The 16,509-nt window shown below is 33.4% G+C and overlaps 1 protein-coding gene across 1 annotated transcript in view; it reads right to left on the bottom strand.

Moving 5' to 3' along the window:
• Positions 1-16,509, bottom strand: part of COL5A2 (collagen type V alpha 2 chain) — a 134,253-nt gene that overhangs the window by 8,148 nt on the left and 109,596 nt on the right. The window contains exons 36-51 of the mRNA XM_016148931.2: positions 14,882-14,935; positions 14,606-14,659; positions 14,113-14,166; positions 13,532-13,639; positions 13,363-13,416; positions 12,780-12,833; positions 11,906-12,067; positions 11,154-11,261; positions 9,919-10,026; positions 8,987-9,040; positions 7,330-7,437; positions 6,734-6,787; positions 4,562-4,669; positions 4,137-4,190; positions 2,521-2,628; positions 390-681 (exon numbers count right to left, since the gene is read on the bottom strand). Coding sequence (XP_016004417.1) covers positions 390-681; positions 2,521-2,628; positions 4,137-4,190; positions 4,562-4,669; positions 6,734-6,787; positions 7,330-7,437; positions 8,987-9,040; positions 9,919-10,026; positions 11,154-11,261; positions 11,906-12,067; positions 12,780-12,833; positions 13,363-13,416; positions 13,532-13,639; positions 14,113-14,166; positions 14,606-14,659; positions 14,882-14,935 — 1,534 coding nt within the window. The remainder of the gene's footprint in view (positions 1-389; positions 682-2,520; positions 2,629-4,136; positions 4,191-4,561; positions 4,670-6,733; positions 6,788-7,329; positions 7,438-8,986; positions 9,041-9,918; positions 10,027-11,153; positions 11,262-11,905; positions 12,068-12,779; positions 12,834-13,362; positions 13,417-13,531; positions 13,640-14,112; positions 14,167-14,605; positions 14,660-14,881; positions 14,936-16,509) is intronic.

Genomic DNA, 16,509 nt, shown 5'->3' with positions numbered 1-16,509 from the left:
TCCAACAATATACGTTAGCATATTAAGTCCCTGAGAAGTCATGTAGGTAAATAAATGTTAGCCTTGCTTAAGCAAGTATTTTCTACATTTATATCATCACAAAATTACCAATATTTTAAGACTTCTGGATGGAAATGTAATTACCACCAGGAAACTGGATCACTAATAGACTATGTTCTGTATTATAGTACCTATCTCATCCTATAAATTTTCATGTCATTGACTGTCCCTACCACTAAACCGCAAACTCTGCGACATGTCTACCATTTTATCTCTTGTAACTGTCACTTAATATTTTTGGAATGCAGTCAATAAATATTTTTGGAATGCAGTTGAAAATAACACAATCAGAAACAAGGACATTGCTCAATGGGCAGCTGTCTACTTACCGCTTTGCTTTGCAGAATGGCAAAGCTTTAAGTCATCACAAGTCCGAGCTGGGTGCTTTTTAGAGCCATCAGGGCTGCGCATAGTTTCAATCTGACTACTGAGTGACTTCAGGGTAGCATGGACCCCAGGGTCAGTTTTGTTTTTGTCGTCAGGAGCTGCCTGATCTTCAGTAAACTCTGGAAGTGGATCTGACATGCTCTCATCATAGTGCCCCATGATATCCCCAAGAGCAGCTGTAAGGTGGCCAGGGGGACCTGGAGGGCCAGGTGGGCCAGGTTCACCAGGAGGACCCTAATTTTTAAAACATTGGAATAAAGTTAACATATTTTTTCTTTTTATTTTTCTATTGGACAACAGGCATTAATGGGACTTGGTGCACAGGGAGTCCCAATGTAACACCCCAATTGACAGTACTAAGACAACTATGACTCATGTCCTCTTTTAACTACATGGTTCTGGCCTGTCAACCTATAACATTCAAAGGATGAGAAATGATGCATAACTGTTTTTCAGGCAACATCTGTAAATCAGCATCTGAGATACATAAAGATCAAAGCATAAAAAATTTGCTCTGATGTTTACCTTGAATATGCAATATATTTTATGTTAAAAATATGTAGATATCTACATTCACTTTCAAATGATCTTGGGCAAGGCACAACTAAAATGTTTTAAAAGAATTTATGGACAGATGCCGAAAGAGGAAACACAGAGGAATTGTGGGTTCTAGTTCTAGAAAACTACACATCGATACCAAGAAACTACCCACAAGAGATGCTTACGAGACAATTTCCCCCTATTTCCAAATAAGGGGAAAAGCACAGGAAGTCTTTTTATGTGTGTTAATTATGGTGTAGATCAAAATTCTCTGTACTAAACAGATTTGAAGAATGTTCTTTTTAGCCTTTTTATTAACAAAAATAAAGAGCTCTCTCTTTTGCTAAGTAAGAATTTTTGGAGTGAAAGGGAGGTAAGCACAAAAAGTGGCAAAGGCTAGAAAATGGATCCTCTTTATTAATTTCCTTCTGCATTTTCCCAAGAAGAACTCAGCAACTTGAGAGAATCAGCCAACAGACTGAAGATAGGTGTGGTCCACACCTCACGTGGGGAGCACAGCCATGGCAGGCAGAAGGCTGGAGTTCTAATACTGGCTCTGTCACTTGTCATATGTCTCTGGACGAGTCGCTTCAACTTTGAGTGCCAATATATCCTCACCCTCAAGAGACTGTTAAATCATTTTTTTTAACGGTCTTATCATGATTTCATGCATTCTTTTATGCTAATCTTGGGGGAAGAGATTTTTTTTTCTATCATGGACCACTAAACTACAAGATAAAGTCAATCAAGAGCTACATAAGTCTGGGTTATTCCAATTCTGTAGCTGTTGTCCATTCACAGAAAAATAAATAGGAAATATTCCTTTTGACAATAGGAAATATGAGACTTTTTGACCAAATAACAAATATTTGGTATTGCCAATAAGGGAAGAGACAGAATAAAGAGGGAGAGGTAAATAAGACCAAAGAGAAAGAAACACCAAAGAAAGAAGCATAAACTCATATATACACATGCACACATGTATATGTGTGCATGGCAGATATGTGAGGATATTTCTCAAAGACCTGGGAAGTCAGACTCATATAATTTATAGCTTTAAATAATCTTTAAGTTGATACTATTAGAATTTTTAATGAAAAGTTTTAATCAAAATCTTTTCTGAATGTAATTTTCAATATAGAAAAACTTTAATTTCACACTCTTCACTTCCTAGCATTTTCATGATGACTACATTCCTCAAATCTCACCTTTAGTATATTGCCATTTAAAGCACAGCAACATTTTCATAAGTTTCATTATAAATACCATCATAACTTGCTATTTGCTCTCACTGGTATCACATGAAATCAAGGCCTAGGTAGCTTGGACTCTGATTTTATATACTCTGAATAACCTGTATTAACAATATTTGAAATAGCTACTTATACAGAGACGAGCTCTCGTTTGACTTTTAGGTTTGTTTTCAGAGTTCCTTCCATCTCTCGTATGTTGGGTTACAAAGATATTTCTTGGATAGAATCCAAGCTATGAGAACCAGCAGAGTTATTTACATGCAAATCTCTGTGATTTTACCTCAGGTCCCGCTTCTCCGACACTGCCCCGCACACCGGGAGGGCCAATAGGCCCAAGAGGCCCAGGGTTTCCTTCTTTACCTGAAGGACCAACTGGGCCAGGAGGACCCTATAAGAAACAAAAGCTATATTTTAGATTCTGTGAGAAAACTTTCACAATAACTTTCTCTAATCAAAGGGCTATTTTCCTTATGGAGCTATCACAGTGATTTCTCAGATTCGGATTCCTAATGACTAATAAATGGAGTTCCGGCACTTTCTAATATTTACTAAACTCTCTATCATCCATGAATGGTAAAAGACCAGTAACAGTTAAAAGCTTTACTGGACTAGTCATCTACTTTTACTAGTAGGAGCTGCTTTATCAAATCTCATGTATTGTAAACTTAACTAGAAATTCTATAAACTAACATTAAGAAAATGATAGAAGTTGAAGTGTTTGATACAAGTATAAATTAAATTTCTTTGCTTATACCCCAGAATCTCATCCCATCCTAGTAACTTTAATTCTCATATTTATGTATGATTTGCTTATACTGCATTTAAACACAGCAGAAATTCTTTCTAATGATTTTCCTAAATGTCTGCCAATTGTCTTATTACATTAATGACCTATTAGAGGTAGGCTTAATACTAATATAGAATTCCTAGGAGTGAATCTCAAGGAGTGAGAGTTTAATAGAAATTTCAATTAACACAGAGTAAGAAAATGAACCAACTGAACAACTTCATCCATATGCAAGTACCATAGAAAAACATTTTATCCCTGAATAGCTTTTCTGTGCATTGAATGCTCTTCCTCAAATGAATTCTTTGATTTTTTTTATAAAAGACTTTTCTACCAAAAAAAAAAAAAAAAGGTTTTTTTGTTTGTTGGTTTGGTCTTGGTTTTTAATATAAGAAGAAGGGTAGGTCTCAAAAGCTGCTTCTGTGAAAGTCTCCGTGATCTTTTCAGTGTAAATACTTCTCCTGTCATTCCATATTGTACTTCTTTCATATGATTCATCACATTCTCAGCAAAACACTTTCCCTTACTACCTCCCAAATTATTGTACATTTTTTTAAGTGATTGACTTTCAAGGTGTCAATCAAGGTGGTCCAAGAAATAGTAGAATCTTCCTTTTTCCATTGGTTGAAAATAATTACTTAGCATTTTTCAAACAATTTAAAAAATATATTGGCATACTTACCCTTATGGAACTACTCCAATATAGATGTTTGTAAATTGTTAGATAATAACTCATAAGCAACTGATTACAGTTTTGGCAACTATTTTTGTAGGATAATCTAGGTGGGAAATCATTCAATCTACTGGGTATTTCTACATTCAAAAAACATTAAATGTTTATTATGTTTACAAAATCTGTAAGAAAATCAACTAATGAATATATTTACCCTAAGTAGGATAATTTAAATGTGAGGCCATAAAGTAATATGTCATATTTCAAGATATTTCTACATAAGTTAATTGTGCTGAATGATTTGTCTCATATGTCTGCTGCCAGCAGTAGAGAACTTGGGTGATCCCAGCTACAATCCATGAAAATGATACTCAAGCACTAGCAGTATCTCTCTGAAAATAGTTACATCTGCAACTTGTTAAGTTTTGTTACTTACTCTTGGGCCAAATGGTCCCGGGATTCCAGCACTGCCTTGTTCACCATTTGGACCCTAAGTAGGAAAAAATTTTTAAACGTTACCAAAATATTTACATCCTACATTCTGCTTGTCTCAGCTTTGTAAAATGTGTTGTTATTGACATTAGCAGCATAAACTGCTTTCATAAAGTCATCGCTGTCTACGATGTCTTTATGAGTTGACCAATACTAAAGACAACTATAGGAGTAATGATGCATATGTACTTTTGCTTTATTTCTTAAATTTACATCTTATCTTGGGTAGCTGTATAACTAATTATTCACCAAGATGTTCTTTGAAATAAAAATAAGATTCAAAAAGTCCATCCATTTTAAAGACAAATCCTCATGTCAAGTTATCCATGTATTTTCACATGGACGGCAAATAATACTTAAATTACTTACAGGAGGCCCAGGAAGACCCTGAAGACCAGTAAAGCCTCTGTGACCCTTCTGACCTCGGTCACCTCGGTCTCCATGATCACCTTTGTCGCCACGAGGCCCTTGGGGTCCCTAGAAATATAGTCATGGCATGAATATGTCTTGTTGAGACTACAATTTACTACAATTTTACCTTTTACAATTATATTTACTATAATTTTGAATACCATATTTTATACGATCTAACATATTTATTTACCTAATTATAATTAGACCTAGGAATCTTTATTTTTTTAAGGAACATAATATTTTCCTGAAGACTTAGTTTTTTAAATGTTTTATCTTACATTCATACTAGAATGAGGTATTTTTAGGTTTGATCAAGCCTATCTAAGACATTTTCCAAAAACTATTATTTCACATTTTTGGCTGATATTGTTATGTAAAAATATCGCCACAATATATATAGATTCTTTTAAATTAAAACATAAGTTCTTATTTATGTATGTTACCTTCCAGAATAAAATGCTTATTAAATTTGTATATGCAAATAAACTAACTAGACATGACAGCTGGGAGTATATTAAAAAACTGACTATATTTGAAAGTTGCTGAAAGAGTAGACCTTAGAAGTTCTCCCCTTAATAAAATAAAATTTGCAACTATATGAGATGATGTTTGTTAATTAAACTTACTGTGGTAATAATTTCACTATATATATATATCAAATCATTATATTGTACATCTTAAACTAGCCCAGTGTTATATGTCAATTATATCTAAATAAAACAAGGAGAAAATAATAATTGGCAAGAACTGTCTGAGATAACGCAAGTGTGATATCACCATTAAGCCACTCTCCTCTATAAAAAACATAAAGAAACTGTTATCCTCATATTGGCAATTTCTATACCCAAATCTATCAATCCTGGTCTTAAGAAACTAAACAAAAGCAATAATTAAGCAACCTATTACAGAATAGAAGCAACATCATCGAGAGAAGATGTGAAAATTATCCAATTATTTTGATCATCTCAGGCGTCTTTCTTTTTTAAAGTGTTGGGGGACTAAATGCAGCTCCAGGGGGCCTGTGGTTTACAGTAAATTGACAAGCAGCTAGGGTTACCTAATATACAGGCAGCTTCTGTTGTCTTTAAAGTTTTCCTAAAAGAGAATTGAAACTTTCTCAATCTGACTTTGGAGAATGAAGATATCAAACAGATGGGCTCTCAGGCTAATTTTTCTCTTTCTAGTTTTTTGTTCTTTCTTTTTTTTTTTTTTGGTTCGGTTTTTAAATTTTAATTTGGATATCCTAATTGTTAAACTGTATGGAAATCTTTTCATAATAAAAAGACAACATCTCAATAACTTTTCATGTTGTATATAATAATATAAATTTAAATACTAAAATCAGTCTGAATGTTTTCATAATGTTAGAGAGATTTTTTTATTGCCCCAAATTTCACAATTGAAAATAACTAAACCAGAGAACGCCTATTTAAATTATTAACTAAATTAAATTAATCATGAAAAACAAAACCACTTTGTTTTTGTAACTCTTAGAAAACCATTCTCTTGACAAGCTATGTAACTATGAAATCTTCAGTCAAGCTTATCAAAACTGAGAATTATGATTTCATAATAAGCCATAATTTTAAGGCTCAAATGTTTTCTTCATGAATATAGATACTGATTTATAGAATGGGTGTAAAAAGAACATGACCTAGTGGAGTGCCTATGAGAGATGATTTATTCATAGTATGACATCTGTATAATAATCATTAACCTGGAAGCAACTGCAAATAGCAAAAAGATCAGAACATGGGCAGAGCAGTCTAGTTGAAAATAAAATGTAATACTTAAATAGCACTTTTCAAGTTTACAAAGAGCTTTTAAACTATTTTCATGTGGTTTTTATAAAATCTTTGAGAGAAGAGGACTATTATTCCTATTATTTTTTGGAGACAACTGTGCCTCTAAAAGACTATTTGAAAGAATTCATACTTAAAATCAGAGGAGCAATGTAAAAATTATAAAAACAAATATGACCTCTTAGGTATTATTTTAAATTAATATTTTTGTCCAAAGCTTGAGAAATTTGGTAATTTTCATTTGTGAATCTTATATTGCACTTTTTCTTTGGGAGCATATTTTATGCAAGAAGACAAATATTTTTAAGAAAAACAAAGAACATACATGTAAGCCACGTTTCCCAGCTCGACCAGGTGGTCCTATAGGACCCCGTGAACCCTAGAAGAAATTTTCACAAAAATTAATATGTAAACAAAATATGCATATGCTACATAGATATGGAATTCAAAAAACATGTGTTTGTAGTTGGAGACTACATAAATATATATTTACTTGTATCTATGTCTACTCCTAGGGCTAATTGATTAATATCAGGTTAATGTCTCTATATATAAGGCTGTAGTCACAAAACTCCAATGACAATTCAATAGTCGATTTTATTAACTGACTTAACTGAATGATTACCTTAGTTGATTATGGTAAGACATCATCACTTGTTTACATTTAACATGATTTCCCATAAACCAAAACATTTTTAGGTAATGAAAGTCAAAGCATCAAAATTTTTGAATACCTATTAGAATCAAATGTTTTCCTCTAAGACTAATACAAAATTAAAATTAACTCATAATCGACCATTTGTTTCTTTGTTTTGAGCCTTTAATCAACTTCACATGTATGGTTGTATGCATGCAGATATGCAGTTCATTACATAGAATACTGCTGTTTATAACTGTCAGTGTGAAATTGACTCTTTTTACCGGATCTCCTCTCTGTCCTGCATCTCCTGGAGCACCAACAGGGCCAGGGGTTCCAGGGGCACCCTGAGAGCCTGGAAGACCAGCAGGCCCAGGGTCTCCACGATCACCCTGTCAAGAATAACCATGGTATTATTTTTTAAAAATATTTATTATAAAACAATGGTGTTTGAAAATTCATGCTATCCAAGATAAGAAAAAAAGTACCTTTGAAAAAACATTTTTATTTATCATTTTACTTCTAAATTACTTAAAAATTTCCTTTATTTACTTATTAGTAAATTGAACTGAAAAGAATGTTTATTTTTCCCCAATTTCACACTTCATCCCTCCTCTCTTGCCCTATTACTAGATTGCTGGAATATAGGAGTGATCACCTCTAGAATTTAGCATGTTTCTTAAACCAGCAGTCTTCGCACAGGGCTATCTGTATACTTGGGATAAACAAATACTTGTCAAAAAATGTAAAAACAGAAAAAATTTTAAGAAAACCACTATTTCAGATTTTCAACTCTATATTTTCCAAATTTTCAACTCCATATGTGTTCTTTCAGAAAATTGGGGAGCATCTTTCCCTACTTCTTAAATTATCACCCTTCTCGCATTTTATGAAAAAAAAAAAAAAAAGCAGACTTTGTGCCATCTGCAATTTTATTATGGTGTAATGCCCCCCCAAAAGTAAACACCTCTGGCACCAAACTAAGGGACTTTCCCAGAATGCACAGTTCACTTGAGAATAAAGCAAAGAGGTATCTGGGAAAAAAGAGGCTGCCCTTATTTTATTCAGGTGACCCAATTATGACAGGGCTGCAAATCTTGTCTGCTTAAGAAGTCAGAAGTGAGATGATTGTTATATGAACATGGATTAACATAATTAATGGTCGAACCTCTTTTTCCAACAGAAATTGTCTTATTTGACTGATTAATTTGGCAACCAGGATAAACTTGGGCAATTAGGTTAGAGTACAGACATATAATACATTGAATAAGCTACATGATGGTCTCTTAGAGTGAAAAGAGTCATTACATCATAACAGATATTGGAGAGGGGGCTATTTTTGCCTTCCATGGACTGATATGTAGTATGAGACAACTAACTGCGTGACAGCCCATAGGAACTGAAGCTTTCAATAAGATTGAGGATATTTCCAGTTCAATACATGTCTAATATAAAAACACCAAGAAATACATAATATTTAGAAAGTCATATCATCTATTTCCTCATGAGGCATTCACTTTAGGAGGTGAGAAGAGAAATTTTGATGTTACAGTTCTATTTCTGCTCCTATACTTTTGTGAATGAGTTTGAAATTTAGACCACTTTATAAATATTCTCCTCTGAAGCCATCATGTTGTATCAGATATGAAAGCAATTTGCTTTCCTGCTCTTAAAAAAATGTCATCTCACTTTGTTTTGTATTCATATGTTATTTCATTTACAAGATCAACCAAAATTATGACATTACAAAAAAGGTTGCTTCTCTCAGAAAAATCAGGGCTGTCTTGAAACTATAAAAAGAAAGGGCAGTTTTTTACTCTTTAGTAAAAAATCAGGGCTGTCCCAAAGCTATAAAAAGAAAGGGTAGTTTTTTACTCTTTAGTAGTACAAGGACTTCAAATTTACATTATTTCAAATTTTAATCAACAAAACTGCTCTTACACGTTCACCAACAGCACCATCCCGTCCTGGAGTGCCATCATTACCAGCTGGACCCTAGGTAGAAACGTATTTGAAAAATAAATGAACCGAGTAATAAAAAATTTCTCATTCCAATTGCCAGAAAAATTAAAGCTTGTTTAACCTCTGTTCTATAAACTATAATTAGTATTTGTAGAAATCTCAGTAAAAGAAGGCTTCTGTCTCTTTTTTATTACTTTAAATTGCTTGTAAAATTAACATATTTTCATTTAAATTCATTTTTATTTTTTAGTTTAAAAAAGGAAAAAAATCCTCAAATCATTTGAAATATATATATGATAATTCCATTCATGATATTTTATCTTTTGCTTGTATTGTCAGTGAATTATTTTTCTCAATTTTACTTAAGCTTATCCAAATACTATCTTTAAAGTTAAAATAAAATAATTGTGTTTATATGATATGAAATTACTTTTTAAAATATATGTAGGGAACATGATATCAATAATGTCACTGTAGTGATATTTATGTAAAATTACCCCTACTTTGCCCTTTTAACAAGTTGTAATAGTTATATTCATCCTATCACCATAAAACCTGGCAATTTTGACAAATATCCCATTAACGGAATGAAATAATAACAAGGGAAAACAGGGATAAATGTGTCCTTTCACATTCAAAACAATTCGGCAACAACCTAAGTCAACTAAAATACCTGGTTCCAGACTACATGAAAGTGCAAAGGCACCTATATTATTACCATTTCTTTATATCATCTTTTAATAAACTCTCTAGGGAAGCAGAGTTCATCAAATAACATTGCTAAAAAAACTTCCTTCAAGTAAAATGTACAATCAATTTGTAAACTTTTAAATCATTTTCTAAATTAAAAAAAAAAAATGTCCCCATGACACCCAAATAATGAGAGAAGTTACTTTTACTGCAGTACTCACTTCAGGTCCAGGTTCCCCCACAGGGCCTTGTGAGCCTGGGGGTCCCACAGGTCCAGGTGGCCCTTTATCTCCTGGCGCACCAGTTGCTCCTACTTTTCCTGGTGTGCCCTGAAATAAAGTGTAAATATGTCAACCACTTCTGAAGAAATTCAAGAATGCCAGTTCACATAAAGGCTATATTTATTCAAATGGTGGTTCAGTTCCTCCTTCTACGGTAATAATTATCCATTATCCCGTGACATCCATGTCACTATGGTGCCTTTCTAGCGGCATGTTCACTTCTTAACACATCCTGAGGTATCAGGAACTAAAAAGGATCCTTTGCTACCAGCTAATCCAGTGTATGGTGGTCAATTGTGGCTGCCCTTCTGAAATGTGCATCACTAGTAAGACATGTCCATCCTTATCTGCTTCTGCTTTGTCTGCTCATTTTATTTCTATATCCTGGCACTTCAGTCTCATTATTGGGAGATTTTCCTTCCAGGTCCTTGGCTCACTTCTGATAAAAGTAAGATACCCCTTAACTCCTGGTTTGCTGCTTTCAGAACTTTACCCATATGTCCCCAGTTCCAAAGTCCCAGCAGCTCTGTCAACACTCTATATAAAACAACACTTAATTTGTTTCTCAAGCATGTAAACTTCCAGCTATAAAACTGATTTTCTTCAAAGCTAATAGTAAGTCAAACTTTATCCATACTCCAGGGAATATAAGATTCTTAGCACCCTCCAGGGACAGGAAATTACTTTCAGAGTCCTTCTTTATAGTTCACTTCACTTTCACAGTCAGTATCATTTTAGCTCAACTACTTCTTCCCTTTGATGGTTCATGAAAACTTGCTCTCTGAACTTTGAAATATGGATGTTTTTGTTAGGTATGTTTATTTAAAGAGACTATCTACGCTGCAGGAGATTATCCCCCTTCTCTAGCTCCTTGGATATTTTTAGTCTTGGAAGAAAGATTTAGAGTCACCAAAAATCTATATCCTTATTTGTCTACTTCTCTAGCCCCAAGGTTAAATAAATACATTTTTCAAAGACTTTGTAAGGTACTTAAGGATTTGACATTTAAAGTCAAAAGGTTTTTAAGATACTCAGAATTTGTGTCTAAAAGAAACTTTAAATATATTAAACAAAATAAACGAATGAACAAACAAACAAACAAATAAATAAAATTATCTCTTTACTAATTCTATTTCACATAATGAAATGAAATATTGACCAATGCAGCTACTCACCGCTGGTCCTGGCAGGCCAGGCATGCCTCGCTCTCCGCGTTGCCCAGGCATGCCAACAATTCCTCTCTGCCCAGTAGTTCCAGCTGGACCAGGAGGACCATCTGGGCCCTAATTTTGAGAATACACTAGAATTAGAAACTTTCCAGAGTAAAACTATATGCAAGAGCTTTACAATAGATCATAGCTTACAGTTTTATTTTTGGTATAATGAAAAGTTCTGTCTCATAAAACCATACAATTTTTTAAGTAGTCAGAATTTGGAATCCACACAGCAACCCCAACATTATTTAAAAGTAAAAACAGCTCATCAGTTGAAGAGGAACTTGAAGATTAATATGAATATTGATTAAATAAAAGAGGTAACGATTTAGGCAAATATTTTTCCTCTTTTTAAAAAGATAAATTTTAAAAATAAAGAAAAAATATGACTTAAACATTAATGTTTAGGGATATTTAGATATTAAATAATATAATGTACTCTCAAAAATTTTTCTTCATACAGTACAGATATATAAGAATTAGTGTTCTCTTGTTTAGATTTTGAATATCATATCCATTACTGTTATATTTTTATATTTATACATACACTTTTTTCTAGAGCAGAGAGTTGCAAATTAAAAATCTATAGGGCATAAGGAATTTATGCAAGTGCCCAGGATAATATAGAAACAGTTTCTTTGTGGCAGAGATTATTATGGATTTATTTTAGTAAATACCTTAGAGGTGGTGTAGAATAAAGATGCCAAACTTACAGGTTGCCCATCTTCTCCTGGATCCCCTTTGTCTCCTGGGCCACCAGCAGGGCCAGCTGGTCCTCGATCTCCCACTCGCCCATGAGAGCCAGGGTCTCCACGAAGACCTGGAGGTCCCTCCTTCCCAGGTTCTCCTAAGGGCCCTGCAGGTCCTGGAGCTCCCTAGTACAACACAGAAAGAAACTCAGGGAAGCAAAGTAGAAGTGACATTGGAGAAACTGATGCAATGGTCTCTGCCTCGGAGGCAGTTTTCCAAGCCTCACGGGTCCATTTTTCCTATTAGATAATCAGTCATTCAGTAGATTTAAACAAAATTAAAGCAAAATACAGCTGCAGATTCATTCCCCAGAAGAAAATCTAAATTATTTATAGACAATAACCTTTGAGTCATTGTTAAAAGTATGCTGAAATTAACTTGCATTTTCAAACTTCTTAAGGCTCTGCTCCAACAATGATTATATAACATTTTATTGACTGATATGATCTTATAATAAAAGAATAATATTTATTAAATGAAGTTTCAGAGATGCTTCCTAACTGAAGGAAACGATTATTTTCACATGACACTATTAGTATTTAGTAATCAAATAGAATAATAGTCAAATGTGGGGCTAAAAGGACTTAGAAATAAGCTCCTCCAAGAAACACTGGATGATTAAAGATGAATTTACTGACAACATACTAGTATGAATTACAGGGATGAGAGTTGTTAACATGGGAAAACAAGTCATTAATGGATTAAGTAAAAGGATAAATAATAAGAATTAATTATATGTGTGCCTTTATATCATATATATATGTGTGTGTACATATTTTCAGATGTGTATGTGAAATTACTTCACTATCAATGATTCAAATTACTGTATTGACTTACAATAGGGCCTGGAGGTCCAACTCTGCCAGCAGAACCAGGAAATCCTGTAGCACCCTAGAAATATAATATCATATAAGCAATTTAAAAATAACAATACATATGTTTCCTGGGATCTATTTTTTTTCACAGGGATACTTAGGCCTTTAGATTCCCTTCCTTGTTGTAATCAATATATATTTTTTCTTATACCTTTTGTTTTTGAGAATGGATCTAGATTAATTGGCAGGAGGCTATTTTTCTCTTTCCACTTTCCATTTATCTTGAATATATACAAGTATGTTCGAGGCTAGGGCTAAAATCACATTAATATTTTACATAACAGAATTACAGAAAGTGCTTCCACATTATTCATTACTTCTTCCATAGATAATATATTATTTATATTACATATGAGACATCTGGGTCTCCAAGATCACCAGACTAATTTTAACCCAGATTTCCCTCTAAGTTAAATGCCCTTTCCACTACAGAATAGTTATACAAGTAAAAATTTGTTGTTCCAGCTTCAAATTAACTTTAAAATGACCATGAAGCACTAGAGCTCTTGACTGTGTGTAATTCCCAGAGTTTCAGATCAACTTACAGGTGGACCCTGAGTTCCTCGACCACCTTTTAGTCCAGGAACACCATTAGGACCCTATACAGAAAGGAACAAACAAAAGATCACTGTAGTAAAGCAAAATGGGCTAAACACAAGGTCTAAGCATGGACACTGTACCCAAGTTTTGTCTTTTTTTTTTTTTGTAACTTACATGAGGGCCTGGGGATCCTGCTAGACCTTGTGGTCCAGGAGAGCCAGCATCTCCCTTCTGCCCTGGCTCTCCAGGTTCACCTTTTACTCCAGGCTGCCCATCAGGACCCTATATCAATTGTATAAATAAACAATTGATTATAACACTTAAAGACAAATTATTTCACAGTAATTACTACTAACATATAATTTAATCATCTATTGTAAAACAGCGCTTTTAATCAGTATGAAAGCATAGAAGAAAAAAATGTCCTGATGAGATCTTTAAAGACAGTCTTGAAAAAATAAGTTATCCCACTGTATTTTTATTATAACAAATAAGTATAGAATTTAAAATTGTGTAGACTTATCCCTTTTTGTGCTAATCCATGAAAAATATATTGGAAATGATAATATTGCCTAGAAAACTATAAACTTTCCAGAATCTTTAACATACTTTCAAAATACATGGCGATGATAATTAATTAAACTCACTTTCCAGAATCTTTAATATACTTTTAAAACAAATGGCAATGATAATTAATTAAATCCACACTCTAACAAGAGTATTCATTGTAAAAAAGAGATATGTAAAAAGTATACCTGGGGTCCAGCAAAACCAACAGCACCAGTGGGGCCATTTTCACCACGAGAGCCCTAGGAGAAGATAAAGATCACTGTAGCTTTCACACATTGTTCTAAATAGAAATGATATTGAAAAACACAGTGATATAAATTTGTAATGCCTTAAAATTATATATAGAGAAATTAGACATATTGCTTGAGGAAGACTCTTACATGTGATATAGAGATAGGGACCATAGCACAAAACTCCAACGTCTGAAGTCTCAGAGGAAGCTCTTAATTATTTAGCTAATGAGCTGCTTACTGAGACAGCATATTATAAAAAATAATATAATAAAAGTAATACACTGATAATTTTTTGAAGTTTAATGAGAAAAGTAAAGGTCAAAAACCAGGAAGTTATAAATAATCTAATCTATTAGGAATGGTTTTTTATAAGTATCAAGATGAAACGATGAATTGTTTTACTGCTCCATGTCATACTAAAGACCATCAAAATACTGTCACTTACAGGATTGCCACGGGAGCCAGGAGGGCCAACTAAACCTCGAGGACCAGGTTCACCCTAGAAAACAAATTTTAGATAGTTATTGTATGAAAGGGTAGCAGAACATAATACAACTGCAGGATGTTGGGCACTGTGTGGGGGACAGATAATGGAGAGAACTCTGAGATGATCTAGCACAACTTCCATATTTCATGAAAGAGAAAACATTATGAGTAAGAGCCCGCATCCAGACCTTATGATTCTGAGTCCACAAAATAACAGCTTATGACATGACATTACCTTTTCCCCAGTGGGACCTGCAGGACCTGGAGGGCCCAAAGGACCTGGAAGACCCTGTCAATTAAAAGAACACAAGCACATTGAGGGAAATGATGCACAGAGGTCTCCATGTTTAAGCAAACAAACAAATAAACAAGAAACTATTTTGTTGTAGTGTGGCTGCTTTTGTAAAACATTACCTATTATAAATGATATAATCTGTATAGTCTCAAGATTTTTCTATCTAGTCTAAAACAATTTCCACTAAATCTTCTCTACAGAATGTTATAATCTCTTTCATCCAATTCAACTCATCCATATATAACGCTACCTTTAAATATTAGTTCTAAATTAATGCTACTCTTTACCAGTGTTTCCCTGTTTCCTAGCCTGTTTAATTTTGTTAATACCTATTTGAAATTTGAGTATAAACTGAAAACTTTTCTTCTTTTATGTAGAATACTATATTCTAAAATTATTATTTAAGCAAAATATCACTTTTGGTTTTAAAAAAAGTGAAACTGTGTTAAAGCGTCCAATTTTCTACATTCCCCTGAGATGGAGAGAAGTGTTGCTACCTGGCTACCATGAGGTGATGGGATTCGTTTGCTCAGAGCACAGGGGAGCTACCACGTGGGATACAAACTGGGTCGTCTCTGCATGTGACCACAATATTCAAACTCCTAGACCACGCCGGAGTCCTTTATAAAACAAGTTTTCTCTCTGATATTTGTGTTTTGCCTCTCCACATGCACCCTAAATATTCTTTTGTTGTTTATTTTCTGTATGCATTACTGAAAAAACTTAAGGAACAAGAATGACTTTTTGATTTTATGTTTTTGATAAGAACATGAGAAAAGTGTAATATTAAATTCTCTGGATCTATAATGGAACCGTATTCTTACAGTAATTTACCTAATACACGTCCTTAAAGGGTTTGATTAAATATAAAGATCACTCAGTAAATTCACAGACATATTTGCTCTATGCATTATTCATTTTTTTACTATGAGATTATAGCAAATATTCAGCTTCTTCCCTAAAGAAACAAAAACAAAAACAAACATATTGCTCTCTCTAAAAATGCATTGTCCCCAGTCATTGCTTAAATCTTGATCCTATTACATTGCATTTTCAAAGTAGCTCATAAGAACAATAAATATGCATTTCAGATTTCCCCTTAAAATAAGTTGTCAATGCTTCACTTCTTCGAAGTACTGTACTGCTTACTGTGCACTCCTTACCATTCATAATATAAAAACGCAAACGACATACTAGATTTACTTAGACCATTTTTGAAATATTAAATCAAATATTAGATTTCATTAAAAGGCAACTGGCACTTCATGTTGATAATCTGCTAATTAGTTTTTCAAAAAAAGAAAAAAGGGACAATTACCACTAAAGCTAAAATTTTTCTATATATTTTTTCATCAAAAGCAATACAATCAATGTGTTAACAGTGGCACAATGTATCAGGATCAATATATTAACAGTAGCTTAGCGTAACCTCTTTTTTTATATATACAACTGCTATTGCCAGGGCACAACATGAAAACTAATAGCAAACCATGTCATACTGAAACAGAAGTTATTTATCAAATATCAGGAACTATTCCAGGAAATAGTGAATGTTTGAGTGGCAGCAA

This window comes from Rousettus aegyptiacus, unplaced genomic scaffold, assembly GCF_014176215.1.
Source record: "Rousettus aegyptiacus isolate mRouAeg1 unplaced genomic scaffold, mRouAeg1.p scaffold_m13_p_2, whole genome shotgun sequence".
Classification (NCBI taxonomy): Eukaryota; Metazoa; Chordata; class Mammalia; order Chiroptera; family Pteropodidae; genus Rousettus; species Rousettus aegyptiacus.
This window is presented reverse-complemented; position numbering and strand designations above follow the sequence as displayed.